The sequence below is a fragment of the Artemia franciscana genome, chromosome 11 (assembly GCF_032884065.1).
Source record: "Artemia franciscana chromosome 11, ASM3288406v1, whole genome shotgun sequence".
Taxonomy (NCBI): domain Eukaryota; kingdom Metazoa; phylum Arthropoda; class Branchiopoda; order Anostraca; family Artemiidae; genus Artemia; species Artemia franciscana.
This window is the reverse complement of record NC_088873.1, coordinates 31,710,300-31,727,770: the sequence shown is the minus strand read 5'-3', so window position 1 is coordinate 31,727,770 and position 17,471 is coordinate 31,710,300. Positions and strand designations below refer to the sequence as shown.

The window sequence follows — 17,471 nt, the reverse complement described above, 5'->3', positions numbered from 1 at the left end:
TTAAAACAAACAGAAATTATTACCCATTTGAGGGGCTCACCTCCTCCTAATACCTCGCTCTTTACGTTAAAGTATTTTTAGTAATTTCAACTATTTATTCTACGGCTTTTGTGATTCTGGGGTCATTCTTAATGAATTGGGACAAAATTTAAGCTTTAGTGTAAAGAGCGAGGATCTGACAAGGGGGCAAACCCCCTCATATATGAAATAAAATATGAGAATACAAAAGTTCTTTACGTAAGCTAATTTATAAGTTACGTAAATCTTTTACTAATAAAAATATTCGTAAAAAATTAAAAGTTCTAGTTGCCTTTTTAATTGACAAAAAATTGGAGGGCAACTAGGCTTCCTCCCCCGCTCTTTTTTTCTCAAAATCATTCGATCAAAATTATGAGAAAGCCATTTAGCCAAAAAAAAAAAAAAATGCAAATTTTGTTTTAATTATTCCTCTGCGGAGAGCCAAAATCAAAACATGCATTGATTCAAAAACGTTCAGAAATTAAATAAAAAAACGAGTTTTTTTAACTGAAAGTAAGGAGCGACATTAAAACTTAAAACGAACAGAAATTACTTCGTATATGAAAGGGGCTGCTTCCTCATCAACGCCCCGCTCTTTACGCTAAAGTTTTTTACTCTTTTAAAAAGAAGAGTTGAGAGACAGAGTCAAACTTTAGCGTAAAGAGCGGGGCGTTGATGAGGAAGCAGCCTCTTTGATATACGAAGTAATTTCTGTTAGTTTTAAGTTTTAATGTCGCTCCTTACTTTCAGTTAAAAAAACTTTTTTTTTTTATTTAATTCTTCTAAGAGGAACTGAAATAATAGTTACCATTCCTGATTCAGCGTTATAGGGCAATTTTTTTTACTAGGACGTTTTTTTAAGGCGTGTTTTCTAACTTTTCGTTACTATGGGCTGCGGTTCGCTCTTTTCTAGGTTGCAGCTACTTCTTCTACATGAAATACATATTTTCCTACTGAAATATATCTATATATATTTCATAGAGTAGTGGTTCTCAAACTTATTTAGACACTGTACCCCTTTTTACCCAGAAAAAAATTCTAGGTACCCCTTCTGAGTTACCGGTACTAAGTAAACTATAGCTAAAACAATCCTAGAGTTGACAGTCCTAGAGTTAAAAGGTTGTTTTTTTTTACGCCTACCCCCAAGGGGTACGCTAACCATGATTTGAGAACAACTGTCATAGAGTATAATGTTTAACAGATAATTGAATTTTTCTTTATTGTTTACAAATCCTTAAAGATGTAAAGGGTAATATACCACATGGACTCTTTATAGGACAAATTTCCGATTTTTATTAAGGGAAAGCTTATGAGAGATGTAAAGTTAAACGTACATTAAATGGCCTATTTTAGCAAAATCACATTTTGACTTCTTTAGTTTCTTTGCCTTAGTTGGAAACAGATCTTTTTATAAGGTTTATTGTCTATATATGAGGTCTATTATCAGTTCACATATAGCATTCAATCAGTGAACATCTTAAACCGGATTTACTCTCACAAAGTTTTGATAAAACAAGGATGCATTCGAGGTAAATACTCCTACTTTGCGTCGGACCATTCATTTAGTGTTCAGCAAGGTTAATTTGCTGTCGAAATTTTTTTGGATAGTTTCAGATGCCAATATTACGCAAAGTGAGTAATTAAAGAAGTATTATGTGGTAGTATATTTCTACAGTCTTTTTTTTGGAGTTCAATTACTATTTTGTATAATGGGAGGAAAGAGGAAGAACGAAAAATCTGACGAGTTTTTCTCACATCCAGTCCTATGGAAGAAATCTCATTGAAATCACTAGCTGATAATTTGAGTCTAGTTTTACGGACTGTTAAAGAAAATTCAACTACGTTAAATGAGCTGAATGTTAATTTTAAAGGATTAGATCAAAGGATTTCTAAGATCGAAGAATCTGTATTGGAATCGAAATTGGAGGTGGAAGGTATTAAGCCTAAAGTGATCAGCCTTGAGGTAGAAACCAATGATTTGAAGAGCCACATTTCAGTGCTGGTTGATGAAAATTCTTCACTGAAATCGCAGTTATCTAGCCTAAAGCATACAATGATGAAGTTGGAAAGTAAAGAAACTGATAAAATATTCTAGTATGGAACGTGACAGCGATTGATACTGTAAACGCTAAGGCGATTTTCGATAGTATAATTTCGTCATGCCTTGGAACCCATGAGGTACCCAAACGGAACAGAACACCATTAGAAGCAGAAGAATCCATAAGTGGCTTAAAGAAAAAAAAAAGAACAATTCATAAAGCTCCCAATTGTCTTTTACTGGCAATGAAATCAATAAATTTTTCTACAAAATTCTAATTCACCAAAATATTCTATAAAGCTTAGTTATCAGTAAATTGCTATTTTTTTTTTTAGAATTCTACAAATATAAGCTAATACCAAGAGCCAGTTTAATTGAAACAGTTTTTCGATAATAGGTTGCAGAAACTGCAAAACAATACTATTTGTTGGTTTTAAATTTCAGTTGTACTTTTTACTTTCCATCAGAACTATTTTTAATTAACCACTCTGATGCGATGTTAATGTTAACCCTGTTTCCGTGTTTGGATTGTTAAAACTAGAACGTATAACGATCTTTTTTTTCCTTTCAAAATCGAATTATTTGAAGAGAAAAAAGCTACATAAAATGTTGGACATAGAAGTTTGTTTCTGCTCTTGAAGAAGACATTTTTTTATCTACAAATAATAATAAAAAAAAATCTAAAAAACGTCAATATAATTATCGAAAGTAATAAAATAATTGAAAAAATGCACTATTCGTTACTTGAACATTCGAAATATCAATAGCTTAAATTTTGCTGTAAATGTTGAAAATTCTGGTCCACTCACTAGGATGGTTTTGTTTCATGTAGTTAATGATTTTGTCGGCATTGACTTTTTGAACCTCGGAGCATTTCCTGCAATTTCTTTGGAGTACTTCTGGCAAGAGATCTGAAAATATTGGAAGGTTTATATTACGGTCTTAAACAGACGCAAGGATAAAGAGCGGATTTACAGACTTACTGCCTTTGCTACTCAGGAATTGTTGAAGAAGCTTAATAGACGTAGGTTAAAAATTTTTAAATGAGAAAAATTACCCAGTGTTGAGACTGATTCTTATCCTAAAGACCTTGTTGTTAGCGTGGCAGTCCCTAACTCAAGCCTTAAAGGATGTATCTTAACTTATTTACTATCTCATTAAAAGTTAGGGCTTGAAGAGGGAGGCTAACTTCGTGTGTTGGATAGTTTTTAGTCTTTTAAAGAGCGGCATTTCTCTTTAACGAACTTTCTGCTCGTTCGTTTTCTGCGCCCAAATGTTTCACATCGAAGAGTGCCAATCCAAGATGACAAATGGTTGATGGCACATTTAGCCGCAAATTGATGGCATATTTGGTCTCATTCACCAAATGATACCATAAGGTTCACCATGAGCCACGATGCAATTATACAAAGAGCAATGTTGACCACATACTTTTAAATCAAACAAGGCCTTCTCTAACTTCTAGGATCGACAATTCATTACGCTCAGCCACGAGGAAGAAAATCCCATGGAAAGGAGCAAAAAGGAGATATTATTCGACAAAAAAGACATATAACATGTTTATTAGGCAGGAAAACGCACAATAGGCAGTTCCAAACCATAAAATAATCCATAAAACATAATCTGTATTGATAGTTGATCTCCTTCTTGGTGGGTTTCACCTTTTTGTCAAAGACAAAAAGAAATCATAGTATTTTTTCCTATTCCTAACGCTTAGTATTAGGATTTGTTCCTAGTCTTTTTTAGACTTTAGTACTTTTTTCCTAGTCCTAACACTTAGTGTTAGGACAAAAATACTACGGATAAGTTTATTTCTTATTTAATGTAACTATAATAAAAAATTATTTCTTTATTTAATATCATTATAATGACGTTCTGTATAGATAAGTTTGTTTTAAATTCTAGATTCAAAACCACTAAAATCGCTAAAAATCAGCTTAAAAGTTTCTCAGATAACACAATATCCACAAGTAACTCCAAACCTAGTCAAAGTTTGTTTTCTCCTATACTTTCTTCCCCAGGTCGCAACTTTTGAACATTGCTCACTTTGAACGTGTATCACTCTGTACTAGCTGTTTGGTATTATGATCACCTTTGTTTGTAATTTATATATGAAAACCTATTTTTTCATGTTTATATATATATAAATATATATATATATATATATATATATATATATATATATATATATATATATATATATATATATCAACATCAATAATAAAAACAAAGCAAATACGAAAACCGATAATGCCTACCAAGCAGTGGTCAAGCAGGGTCGATGATATTCTCCAATGCAAACGCCCTGCCCAATATCTATCCCCAATAGATTAGGTGTACATACGAGTATGGTGGTTGATATTCAAAATAAATAAATTGATGTCTATGTTTTCAGATAAATTTCTAAACTTTGCGAAATCTCCTATTATAGTAAGTGTTCAAATAGCGATGAATTCCTGATTATACCTAACATGACATTAGTCATTCGTCGTGGCGTCATACTTGCAATTATTCTACCCTTAAAATAAACCAGTAATTGCGTCAGACCAGTATACCGGTTTGCTTACGTTAAATAAGTATTCTTCGCAGCATATGGCCAATAGCAACTATAGGTGTTTGTTTTTTCGTTAACCTTGGTACTTTTACTTGTGAAAATACGACAAGGAACTTCAATGGAAATGAAGGACAGCCTTTAAGAAAAAGAAGAATAACGAAATTAAAACTAACCTTTCATGTCTCGACCAGTCTTGTCACACTTCCCTTCGTTTAGAATACATTTGATTTGAGTTTGAACATACTTCTTGTTCTTCAACAGGGAATCAACGTCGATGTTTTCAAGTTGTCCAGGTTTTTGACGACGAACACGGTTATGAGCGCTTAGAACAGCAATAGAGCAGCTCATAACAAGTAAAAGGATAACCGTCTTCATTTTATCCTGAAATATAAACCTTATGTACAATTGCATGTAATTTGCAAGATACAAATGCAACTCCGATTCCCGATGATACATAGTAAAAAGAAAACTCAAAATGGACAATTCTGAATTCAATTTTTTTAAAGCCAACTCAGAAATCGTGAGTAACAAAAGCAATGGGCAAATTTCACAACTTATATGTCTTTCTCCATGGGCTGTGGGGGTCATGTTACCCCTAAAGACATAGTTATTGGATCTTTCAACTATGCTGAAAAAATGGCTGTCTCGAAATTTGAATTGGACGACTTTGGGGAAAAAAGGGAGTAAGCGGGGAGCTAGACACCCTCCATCACTCAAAAAGGGCAATAGAACTTTTACAACTTCCGTTCAAATGCACCCTCTTCCGATCTTCTAGGACCATTAGTTCTATACGATCACCCCTGGGAAATCAAACAAAAAAATAAACACGCATCCGTGATATATCTTCTCGCAAAAATGCAAAATTCCACATTTTTTTATGTAAGAGCTTGAAACTTCTACAGTTGGTTTGACTGATACGGTGAATCTAATTGTGTGATTTTCATTAAGATTCCTTGACATTTGGACCATGTTTTCCCCCATTTTTTGATAACCAGACAAATTTTCTTGGGCTCGCAGCTTTTGATGTATAACACTGAACTTGATCTATTGATATCGAAATACCGTTTTTTAGAGTGTCAGCTACTATTGAGCCAAGTTGTTCCATACTTAAACTTCATTACCACGAAACTGTTTGAAACGGATATAAAAAAAAAACGCTTTTCCTAGTACCAAAGAAGAACCAAGAAGATAATACTATTTTATTGGGCAAGATGCAATTATTATTTGAATCGGTGCCAGTACTATATACACTTTATTCAATGGACAATATTACATCGATCGAATACCACTGTTTGATAGCTAGGGATATCGTGGGTTACACATTGTCATCCCCGATTATTGACTACCTTTAGCTTCGACGTATCTCTGGCTATGCATCGTATATTACTTTTAATTCGGTGACCCGGCCTAGCTAGATGAGTAAAATGTCCAGTGTCACAACCACGATGCAGTGCTGAACAGCAGCAAAAACTGCAATAATAATCCGAGCTATTTTAGCATAAATTTTACTGACGAAAGATTAAAGTACATTTTTAAATAACGTAAACATATAGAAGCTTACTATACTCGAATGCAAAAATATTATGCCCATTCCCCAATCACACTTGTGAATTAAATCAAAATCGCGCTCGATATAGGAACCAATTATTCATCCCGTTAGTAATCTGCCGAGTTGAATATTCTTCAGTCTTCAAACATAAAATTCATGTTTGACCTTTTAGTCTAAGGATTTAAGCGCTATTTTCTAAGACTAAACTCTTCATCTAATTTCTTGTCATTTCAGTTTTTTGTTCCACACACAAGTACTATGTCAAACCCAAGGAAGACTGGACATCATTTATAAGTCGTAGCTTTTTTTCATCGGCATGTGTGACTATGGCGTGGCTTCGACTTTATCCTCGAATATTATAAGATGTTAGCGTCATAGAGTTATGACGTGGCTTCGACCTTATCCTCGAATATTATTAGATGATAGCGTCAGAGGGTTATGACTTGGCTTCGACTTTATCCTCGAATGTTATTAGATGATAGCGTCAGAGGGTTATGACGTGGCTTCGACTTTATCCTCGAATATTATTAGATGTTAGCGTCATAGGGTTATGACGTGGCTTCGACTTTATCTTCGAATATTATTAGATGATAGCGTCAGAGGGTTATAAGAATTGCACGAAATCTTTCAAAATTACGCAAGAATCAGACTAGCAGTTTTAAAGCGGGCGAGATGGAGGAGGGATAGCTGCCAATGAGTAGCCTTGAAATTGCTCAATGTCACAACAAGCTTATGGTAGTACTAAAACCTGGGAGCGTTTACTTATATGTAAACAAGAAAGGCTTGTGTGTGTTAAATGTTTAATATGTTTCTGCTTGACGCGGTCTATTGTTAATGATTTGAAAAATAACTGTAAATAGTTTTCTGAAATGAGAGTAAAGAACAGTAAGTTTCGTAAGGGGTAAAAAAATAAATAAATTTAAAATCTTAGAGGCAAATACATGGCTTCTGATTGTAAAAGAATAAAAAAAAGTTTCTAAGATGAGAGTAAAGAGCAATTGTTTTTTCAGCAGTAAAGACAATAATTAAAGGTATAAATCATTAATCATTACAAAACATTAGAATCATTTCCAATTACTTATATGATTTCTGGTTATATTAGGAAAAGACTAGCTTTATGTTATTCTATACAAAAGAAGACATCTCTCCTGCCCCTTCCCCAGCTCTTTATAGATGAGTTTATCAAGTGCTTTCCTAAAGGCATTCTAGAATAAAAAAAATATATTGAAAGTTGGTAATTGTAAGATTATATTTATCCACGCTCTTTCAAAACGTTACCTAAAAATGTATAGTTTCAACAAATACAACTACGTGAGCCCTTTTATTATCAAAGAATTAGGGTGAAAAACAAAGTTCTTGGAACTTTTAGAAAAACACTTTACGATTTAATATAAGAAGGAGGGGGTAGAAGCTCCCATATAAACGGTATAATTTTTTACTCCTTTTAAATTTTAACGTTACTCTTCACTCTAACTGGAAAAAAACTGATTTTTGAATAGTTTAGTTTATATTTGTTTTCAGTATTATACACTTATTCTATCAAAATAATGGAGGAGGGGGTCTGCCATCCCCCCTGTCAGCCTTTTGCTCTTTCTCTCAAAATTTAGCTTCCTCTCATTTTGTAAAAACGTTTCAAGAATAAAATTGGTCATTTAGTTGGATTCCTTAACGCGAAGGAATTTTTTATTTTTAATTCAGATATTTCTTTAAGGGGTTTGACAAGTATTGTCCTTAGGGGATTCCACCCTCTCTCAATTCTCTGCAGCCAAGCATATGAGTCTAATTTTCTAGTTACCAGTCAATACTTTTCCACAATAAAAAGGGGCCTAACACACCTGTTCGCCACGCTTCGTGCATATACTTCTAAACCAAGGGAGGCTAAGCGAAAAATACCACCTCATAGAGGGATCTTTCACAAACTGTTGCAAGAGGCCTAAAAATACGTGTTTTGAGGCTCCCTTCTCCCAGAAGAGACCCAATGACCTCCTTCAGTCCTATAAGTAAGCCATCATTAATGCCCGACCCCCGAAGGAAAATCAGTAACAGTCTAAGGCCTCACAATCTGGGGGGGCAAGGTACACCCATAGGAGTCTAAAAATATGAAATAAAGGGAATTTAATGCCAGATGACTGAAAACCTGGGGGAGGGGCTGCTACCGCCTGTCCAGGCCAAACCGTGAAGGAAACCGTGTTCCCTCCCCTTGGAGCCCATATTGCAGGATTAGTCCAAATATATTCCCTCAAACAAAGAAACATTATGGGTAAATCTTAATCCCAACTTCATCCATGTTAATCGGAAAGTACTGTCGCGGAAAAGCTACAACATTGTGTCTAAAAATGTCTTTTTAAGGTTCTAGGTGAATGCGGAAATGTCACTGTTTACTTACAATTTCTCACCATGAACGGTGAGACACAAATAAAATTTGTTTCTAAAAATCTCTTTTTGAGGTTCTAGGTGAATGCAGAAATGTCACTGTTTACTTACCATTTCTCACCATGAACGGTTCGAAATGATAGACTAATGGAGTTTCTTAAACTAAATTACATTTGCTTTAATTAAATTAAATTAAGCCTTTCAAAAAGTTCGTGGTAACGGACTGTAAGTAAAGAATGACCTGGCTCAACAGTAACCGAAACTCTAAAAAACATAATTTTGATACCAATAAATGCATCAAAAGAATTGGATTTTTATGCTAATTTCAAATATATAAGCTTTATCAAGTTTAGTCTTACCCATCACATGTTAAGAGCCTGAGTAAATTTGCCTTGTTTTCGAAAAAAGGGAGAAACACCCCCTAAAAGTCATAGAATCTTAATGTAAATCACTCCATCAGATTCAGGGTATCAGGAAACCGTACTGAAGAGGTTTCATACTTCTATATGCAAAAATGTGGGATTTTGTATTTTTTTGCCAGAAGAAAGATCACCGATGCGTGTTTATTTGGTTTTTTTTTGTCTTTTTGTTTTCTTCCCAGAGTGATCGTATTAACCCAGTGGTCCTAGAATGCTGCGAGAGGGCTCATTCGAACAAAAATGAAAAGTTCTATTGCCCGTTGTAAGTGACCAAAAAAATGAGGGCAACTAGAATCCCTTTCTTGCTCATTTTTCCCCATTATGAGTCGATCAAAATTTTGAGATAGCCATTTTGTTCAGCATAGTCGAAAAATCTAATAGCTTTGTCCTTAAGGATGACTTAATCCCCCAGTGTTCCCGGGGGAGGACTGCAAGTTATGAATTTTGCCCATTGTTTGAAAATTAGACGAGAAAAGTGAGAGTTTAAAGCTGTGTATAAAGATAGAATACAAAATATACAGAAGAATATAGAGCCGATCAAGATGAAGTAACAAATTAGACGAGAAAAGTGAGAGTTTAAAGCAGTGGATAAAGGATAATAACACATAGAATATAAGATATAAAGAAGAATATAAAGCAGATCTTTAACAAATTTGACAAAAAAATGAGTTTCAAACAGTCTTTAATGAATATAACATATAGAATATAAAGTATACAGAAGAATAAAGCAGATCTAGATCAAGTAACAAATTAGACAAAAAAGTGAGAGTTCAAAGCAGTGTTTAAAGAATATAGGATATAGGATATAAAATATACAGAAGAATATAAAGCAGACCTCTCGTCAATACCTCCATCTTTACGCTAAAGTTTATTTTAGCACTTTCAAAAGAGCTATTTATTCTAATTAAACGGCCTTTGTGATTCAGGGCGCATTCCTAAGGAATTGGAACAAAATTTGAACTTTAGCATAAAGAGCGATGTATTGACGAGGGGGCCAACTCCCTTCATAAAATTTCTGTTCGTTTTAAGTTTTAATATTACTCCTTACTATCAGTTGAGTAAACGTGTTTTTGTTAACTACTACAAAGCTCTGTTGCCATCTGACCTTTAATAACAACGTACTAATAATAATAGAATAAATCGGGTTAACCCTCTGAGTTTTGAACGATTCTAACTGCCCCAAATCTCAAGAATTGACAGAAACCCGTGAAACCCCAAGGAAGTACCCCAGAAGGAAGTGCGTACCCCAAGGTTTAAAAATAAGCAGTAAAATGGAAAATCATCTGAAACTCTGGCAAAATCGGAGCTTTCTTCACTTTTGGTTTCCCTAAAAATTTGTTTAGCGTCGCATATCTCAAATAAATTGGATATGTCTTTGAAACAGGAAACTGTAAGAGCTGTTTTTACTGAATCATTCAATAATTCACCTTCTATTATACCAGAAATTATATAAAAGTATTGCACTAAAATTTACCGACAAACTGGCTATGCTACGTACCAAGATCGAAATTTTGAACAAAATCGGCTAAATGTTGGTCGAATCATTGAAATTGTAGTAAATCGTTAAATCGGCACGATTACCCTGTACCTCATGTTGCCATTTTAAGAACTTGATATTTTTTTGATGTACTGAACAAAGAATTTTAAGGGGAGGTGCCCATTCCTATTTACATTACGCCTCAGTCTTTCTTCTTTAGGGCAGAGGTTTAGAGTTGGAATTGAAGAGTTTGTTCGCAAGTTGTCTTAGGACGGGACGGATGCTGGCTTGGCAGATCTTTGATACTCAGAGTAACTGTCATCATAAGTTTCGCACATTGATTACAGGGACATAGTTGTTTCTATTTGCAAATTGCACTCACTTTGAGTAGGATTTTTTTGTGTGTGAAAAAGATCTTCTTTTATTTGTTTTTTCGTGCTCGAGACCAAAAAATAGACGTTCCATGTTCTCTACAATTTTTCACAATTCTGTCGTAATTGCGTACAAGCCCCCCAATCCCCACTGGGGTCTCATTCAGCCCTTGGATAAATTCAAAAGTTAGCTGATTTTATGATTTACAATTACTTTTTCTGCTTATTATTGTTTTTCAAAGCTCAGTCCACACTACAAAGTAAAGCCAGTTGAAAAAAAGGAAATTATAAGCTATTGTACATAGTTTATGGTTATATCGGGGGGAGGGGTGATTATGAAGACAGTGATTATCAATTTTGGAAAGTACACTAAATGTGGAATTTTTATTCATTTCGGATTTTTGCCCTATAAGTAACCTTAACCAAAATTATTGCTTACATTGTTATCTTAACTTGAAAAAACTAAATCATGAGTTTCTCACTTAACCTTGCCTGAGGAAATTCATCAAACTACATGTCCAATTTTGTGAATTTCTTTCAACTTATATAGGATCCAACTTCTTATGTAAATTTTTCAAGATATTTAGACAGGCAGAATATCAAACAAATAATTGCCATATTCTGTCGTCGATAAACTGCATTTTGGCTGTCAAAAATCAATACAGCTAAGGACCAATTTCAAGGGTGATGAGTATCCGCTCAATGTTAAAATATTAGACAAAAATGACATATATTTGTTTTAGAATGACACAAATGAAATAGGAGATACCCTTCAGGTCTTTAGAACTAACCAGTCAATAAAACAAGGTCTTCCTCTTAGGGCCCCAAACCCAAATATAATACTTAATATGTGTTGGACGACCTCACTCTTCGTTGGAGGTAAGTTCAATGTATTCTACTGAAATTCTACTCGAATATTCTACTGAAATACTGAAATACTGAAATTGTCTAGAAAATTCACTTACAGTTCCTACAATATATTAATCAATGCTCCAAAGATTCACTTAGTTACTGTCTTCTTGATCGGGTTGTTCAGGAATTTATACTGTTTTCCAAACGCCAAAAACCCCGATAAGAGGATGCCGTTGACTTCTGGTTTAGATTCAAATTTCCGGACTGATTTTATACCGCAGATTTTCAAATTTTCCATACGATCAAATTAAAATATACAAAAGAACTGGGAATCCCAAAAATACAAAAAAAAAACCTGCAGTTTCTTTGTAACAATAATATTTTTGTTCCAATAGGAATATATACATTGTCTTTGTTAAGCATATCACTTCCGCATTCTACTCGATCTTTATATTTAATTCTCATTATTTCCTTATTTATTGTGAAAGGCTATGGCATTCCAGAAATAATAATGCTTAAATTGACTAATGGGTCAGGCCCACTCGGTCGTCCCGTTTCAAAACACCTCTCTAAGGCTCTCTACGGCTAGACTGATGCTCAAAGAAGATAAAAAATATTCTTATTGGCCACAAAAATAATTCATTCAACACTCTTTGACATGTATCTTATAAACCATACTTGGTTTACGAAGGTGAGACAGAAGGTCAAAATCACGTAACAAACCTAAAGTGGAATAGCAGGCATATCTTTATCCCCCAAAAAAATTTCAGTAGAATAAATAGTTAAAATTACTAAAAATACTTTAGTGAAAGGAGCAAGGTATAGTGGAGGAGAGGAACCCCCTTATATCCGCAATTTGTTATATTCGTTTTAAGTTTTAATGCTGCTCATTACTTCTAGTTGCAAAAAAAATATTTATTTTCTCATTGCTTTTTTTAATAGTGCTAGAAAATCCTGCGCACCCCTTGATGGAAATTCTCTTCCCTCATGATAAATTCCTCCATAGAAAGATCCTTCACGTAACTCCCTCCCCCCATCCGTTACATAAGAAACATATATCCTCCCAGGGCATAATCGTCTGGCCCCGGGCCTCGAGGGATTGTGTCGATCCTGGAGTTATCGTTATATGATCTATGAACTATTTTTAGAAAAATAGCTATCTAAAAGTTCTTATTGGATGGGTTTGAGGAAACTAGGACATGGAGGGTGGGGGGGGGAGGCTAGTTGCTCTTCCATCTCTTTTGACTCTTTAAAAGTGAACTAAAACTTTCAATTTCCATTAAATGATCCCTCTCTGAAGTTCATACGAGTATCCCTTCCATAAGAACCATATATTACGCCAAACGGAGGGGCTAGTTGCCCACCGATCTCTTTTGACTCCGAAAAGGTGAACTAGAACTTTCAATTTCCAATCAAATGGACGCTCTATTAAGTTTATATGAGCCTTCCTTACATAAGAAACCTATATGTCCCCAGGGCGTAACTTACAACGCCTGCCCCCAGCCCCCGGTGGGTTGTATGGACCTTGGAGTTTTCGTTATATGATGCTTGAACTATTAAAAAATAGCTATCTCAAATTTCTTATCGGATGGGTTTGAGGAAAAAGAGTGTTGGGGGGCTAGTTGTCTTCCGATCTCTTTTGGCTCTTCAAAAATGTGAACTATGACTTTCAATTTCCAATTCAAGTAGCCACTTTCTGGGCCATTCAATTGGTCCAACCTGCTTTTGGGACCTGGAGGGTTGCGTCGACACTAGAATTTTTTTTTATCTGACCTTTGAACTATTTTTAACAAAATTCCTACCTAAAAATTTTTGTCGGTCACATTTGGGGAAAAGGGGGCGTAAATTTGGACTGCTTGCCCTCAAATCTCTTTTGAATCTCAAAACTGGAATAAAATTTTCAATTTCCAATCAAATGAACGCTCTTCGAAGTTTATATAAGTAGCCCTTCCATAAGAAACATATATGCCCCTAGGTGATCACTTACAGCACCTGCACCCGGGCCTTCAGGGATTTTGTTTACCCCGGAGTTTTCTTTATATGATCTTTGAATGATTTGAAAAAAATGGCTATCTCAAATTTCTTATCGAATGGGTTTGAGGAAAGAAGAACGTGGGGGGGGGGGGGGGGCTAGTTGCCTTCCGATCTCTTTTGATTCTTAAAAAGTGAACTATAACTTCCAATTTCCAATCAAATGAGTCCCCTCCGAAGCTTATGTGACGACCCCTTCCATATAAAGTTTCTCTGGGAAAAAAATAATAAATAGTAAAACATTGAAGCCGTATGACCTTTACTATTGGCAACGCCATAGCGTTGTTTCTTATTAAAATTTAAATTACAAGGTATTGACGTTACGCCTGATAAGATCACTACTAAACATTATAAATCAGTTGGTCAGTTTTTGTATGCTGCTCAAAATCTTTTTGGTTACCGAAAGATTTAAACAAAAGAAAATTCAGATTTTATGCTAAAAGTTATCTATATCACGGCTGTAGAAAGACCATTGATAGCAATACGGATTAGTCCGCTATATTCTGGTGCATATTCTCTGGTATTTTGGCCCCTAATCATCATTCTGTTTGTTTTTTTGTTTTTTTTTTTTTTGTTCAGATGCTATGTTTTAGCAAAGTGCCAGTTTTCGATAATCATATAAGGATATTCATATCACCAGTCAGCTTTTTTGCTTCTTTCGTCACAGGGACCTGCGCAGGGAAAGGTACTCACTCCCTAAGTCCTAAATTTTCAAGGAATCCAGGCACTTATTTGAAATATTAAGTAAATCTTGGTACTTAAATGTTATAGCCATCACTCTCAATTTTCTCATCTGAGCGAAGTTAGGTTAATCCTAGTGAAATATGTCCAAATCTGATGGAAATAAAGTATTTTAGTTACTCAATTATGAAAACTGCAACAGAGAATTATGTAAATCAACCCCTCTTTTATCTCAATATACGGCATAGTTTCTAAGCGAACCTAACCAACATACTAGCTAAAATATTTAATTAAAATATACCTACATTGTAGTGTATATACGCTCTCGCGCTAGGCTGATTATCAACGAATACATACTGAAATACATAAAAGAAAACGGTTCTGTCAGACCAACTTGAGTGGGGTGGCTATACGACATAAGTACCTAACTCTTTAGTTTTACAATCCCTCCCCACCCTCGAAGAAAAAATCATGCGCACGTGCATGTTTTATAGATGATATGCATGTCGCAAGGAGTGAAACGTGACAATTTTGTTCATGTTAAATTTTAATTTTGGTCTTTACTTCCACCAGAAAAGAACTTATTTGTTCAACACCGACACTGTCAGAACCTTACTTTTACTAAGCTACTCCAGGCCTATGTTAATCCCTACCTACTTCATTTCATTTTTCTTTTTTCAACTTCCAAATCTTAACAATGCTACCAAAAATAATGACTTGAAATTTTTGTTTATCTACATGAAGTAGGCCGAACACCTTGTCACCTTAAAAAATATCTTTATTAGTGATAAAAGCTAGGGGAAAGTTCAAAGCATGAAAATTAGTCCCCTTAAAAAGTTTCCAGCGTCTGTTTTCTTCAGCAATTTCATCTTGATCTACATCCAGGCTAATGACATTGTTTACTTTTGAATGGAATTATTTGTTTTTCTGACAGCGCTTGTTATTTACTTTTGTATCACAAACACCCATATCGATATAATCTAAATAGGTTAATCCTAACCGGGTTAGAGATTATGTTGACCTCGTTAGTCTAGGTTTTAAGCGATATCGCTTGAATATGTAAGATTACAAAAACAGGTTGATGAACGTGGCCCATAACCAATAGTGTCCTCACAAAATTTTCTAAGGAGGGGGGCAGAAACCAGAATATATGCGGCGGGTGGGACACGGGAATATATCCATATATATATATATATATATATATATATATATATACATATATATATATATATATATATATATATATATATATATATATATATATATATATATATATATATATATATATATATATCTATATATATAAAAATAAGTTGTCTGTCTGTGGATGTGTGGATGGGTCAGGTGACGTCACCTGAAAAAACTGGATCAGGTGACGTCAAAACTGAAAAAACTAAAAAAAGGCAAAAACTACAAAAAAAACTAAAAACTAATAAAAAAAATAAAAAAGCTAAAAAACTAAAAAAAAACTATAAAGGTAAAAACCAATAAAAAACTAAAAAAAAAAACTGAAAAAACTAAAAAAAGGCAAAAACTACAAAAAAAAACTAAAAACTAATAAAAAAAGTAAAAAAGCTAAAAAACTAAAAAAACTAAAAAAACTAAAAAAAGGTAAAAAACTAAAAAAAATAAAAAATAAAAAAAACTAAAAAAAAGGAAAAAACTGAAAAATAAGCTAAAATAAAGGTAAAAACCAATAAAAAACTAAAAAGAAAAAAAGGAAAAAACTAATAAATGACGACACTCAAAGAGAAAGCGACCAGGACAAAAGGAATGTTCGATTAGCAATCAACAAAGCACCGGGACACAGGGAGTATAAATGACGACCAGGACATAAGTAAAAAAAAAAACTATCTATATATATAAAAATAAGTTGTCAAACTAAAAAAAGGCAAAAACTACAAAAAAAACTAAAAACTAATAAAAAAGCTAAAAAACTAAAAAAACTAAAAAAAAGGCAAAAACTACAAAAAAAACTAAAAACTAATAAAAAAAATAAAAAAGCTAAAAAACTAAAAAAAACTAAAAAAACTAAAAAAAGGTAAAAAACTAAAAAAACTAAAAACTAAAAAAAACTAAAAAAAAGGAAAAAACTGAAAAATAAGCTAAAATAAAGGTAAAAACCAATAAAAAACTAAAAAAAAACTGAAAAAACTAAAAAAAGGCAAAAACTACAAAAAAACTAAAAACTAATAAAAAAAGTAAAAAAGCTAAAAAACTAAAAAAACTAAAAAAACTAAAAAAACTAAAAAAAGGTAAAAAACTAAAAAAAATAAAAAATAAAAAAAAACTAAAAAAAAGGAAAAAACTGAAAAATAAGCTAACATAAAGGTAAAAACCAATAAAACTAAAAAGAAAAAAAGGAAAAAACTAAAAAAAATTTTCATCTAAAAAACTAAAAAAAACTAAAAAAGGTAAAAACTAAAAGAACTAAAAAAGAAAAAAATAAATGACGACACTCAAAGAGAAAGCGACCAGGACAAAAGGAATGTTCGATTAGCAATCAACAAAGCACCGGGACATAGGGAGTATAAATGACGACCAGGACATAAGTAAAAAAAAAATTAACAAAACTAAAAAGAAGGTAAAAACTAAAAAAAAACTAAAAAGAAAAAAAAACTAAAAACTAATAAAAAAACTAAAAAATCTAAAAATCTAAATAAACTAAAAAAGAAAAAAAAAGGAAAAAAATAAAGGAGAAAAACAAAACTAAAAAACGAATGTATATACAGACCGGTACACCGGGATACAAATGACGACCGGGACACAGGGAATATAAATGACGACCGGGACACAGGGACACAACTACAACGGGGACACCGGGGGAAACAGGGGGATATAAATGACGACCGGGACAAAAAAACTAAAAAGAAAAAAAAACTAAAAACTAATAAAAAAACTAAAAAATCTAAAAATCTAAATAAGCTAAAAAAGAAAAAAAAAAGGAAAAAAATAAAGGAGAAAAACAAAACTAAAAAACGAATGTATATACAGACCGGGACACCGGGATACAAATGACGACCGGGACACAGGGAATATAAATGACGACCGGGACACAGGGACACAACTACAACGGGGACACCGGAGGAAACAGGGGGATGTAAATGA

At 33.5% G+C, this 17,471-nt stretch overlaps 1 protein-coding gene across 1 annotated transcript; it reads right to left on the bottom strand.

The window, feature by feature from the left end:
• Positions 1-2,737: 2,737 nt before the first annotated feature.
• LOC136033094 (ejaculatory bulb-specific protein 3-like) lies at positions 2,738-11,906 on the bottom strand. Its single transcript, XM_065713701.1, has 3 exons — positions 11,765-11,906; positions 4,784-4,991; positions 2,738-2,967 (listed from the first exon to the last, which is right to left on the bottom strand). Exons 2-3 carry the CDS (start codon positions 4,983-4,985, stop codon positions 2,825-2,827), a joined length of 345 nt encoding a protein of 114 aa, XP_065569773.1. The 5' UTR covers positions 4,986-4,991; positions 11,765-11,906; the 3' UTR covers positions 2,738-2,824.
• Positions 11,907-17,471: the final 5,565 nt, after the last annotated feature.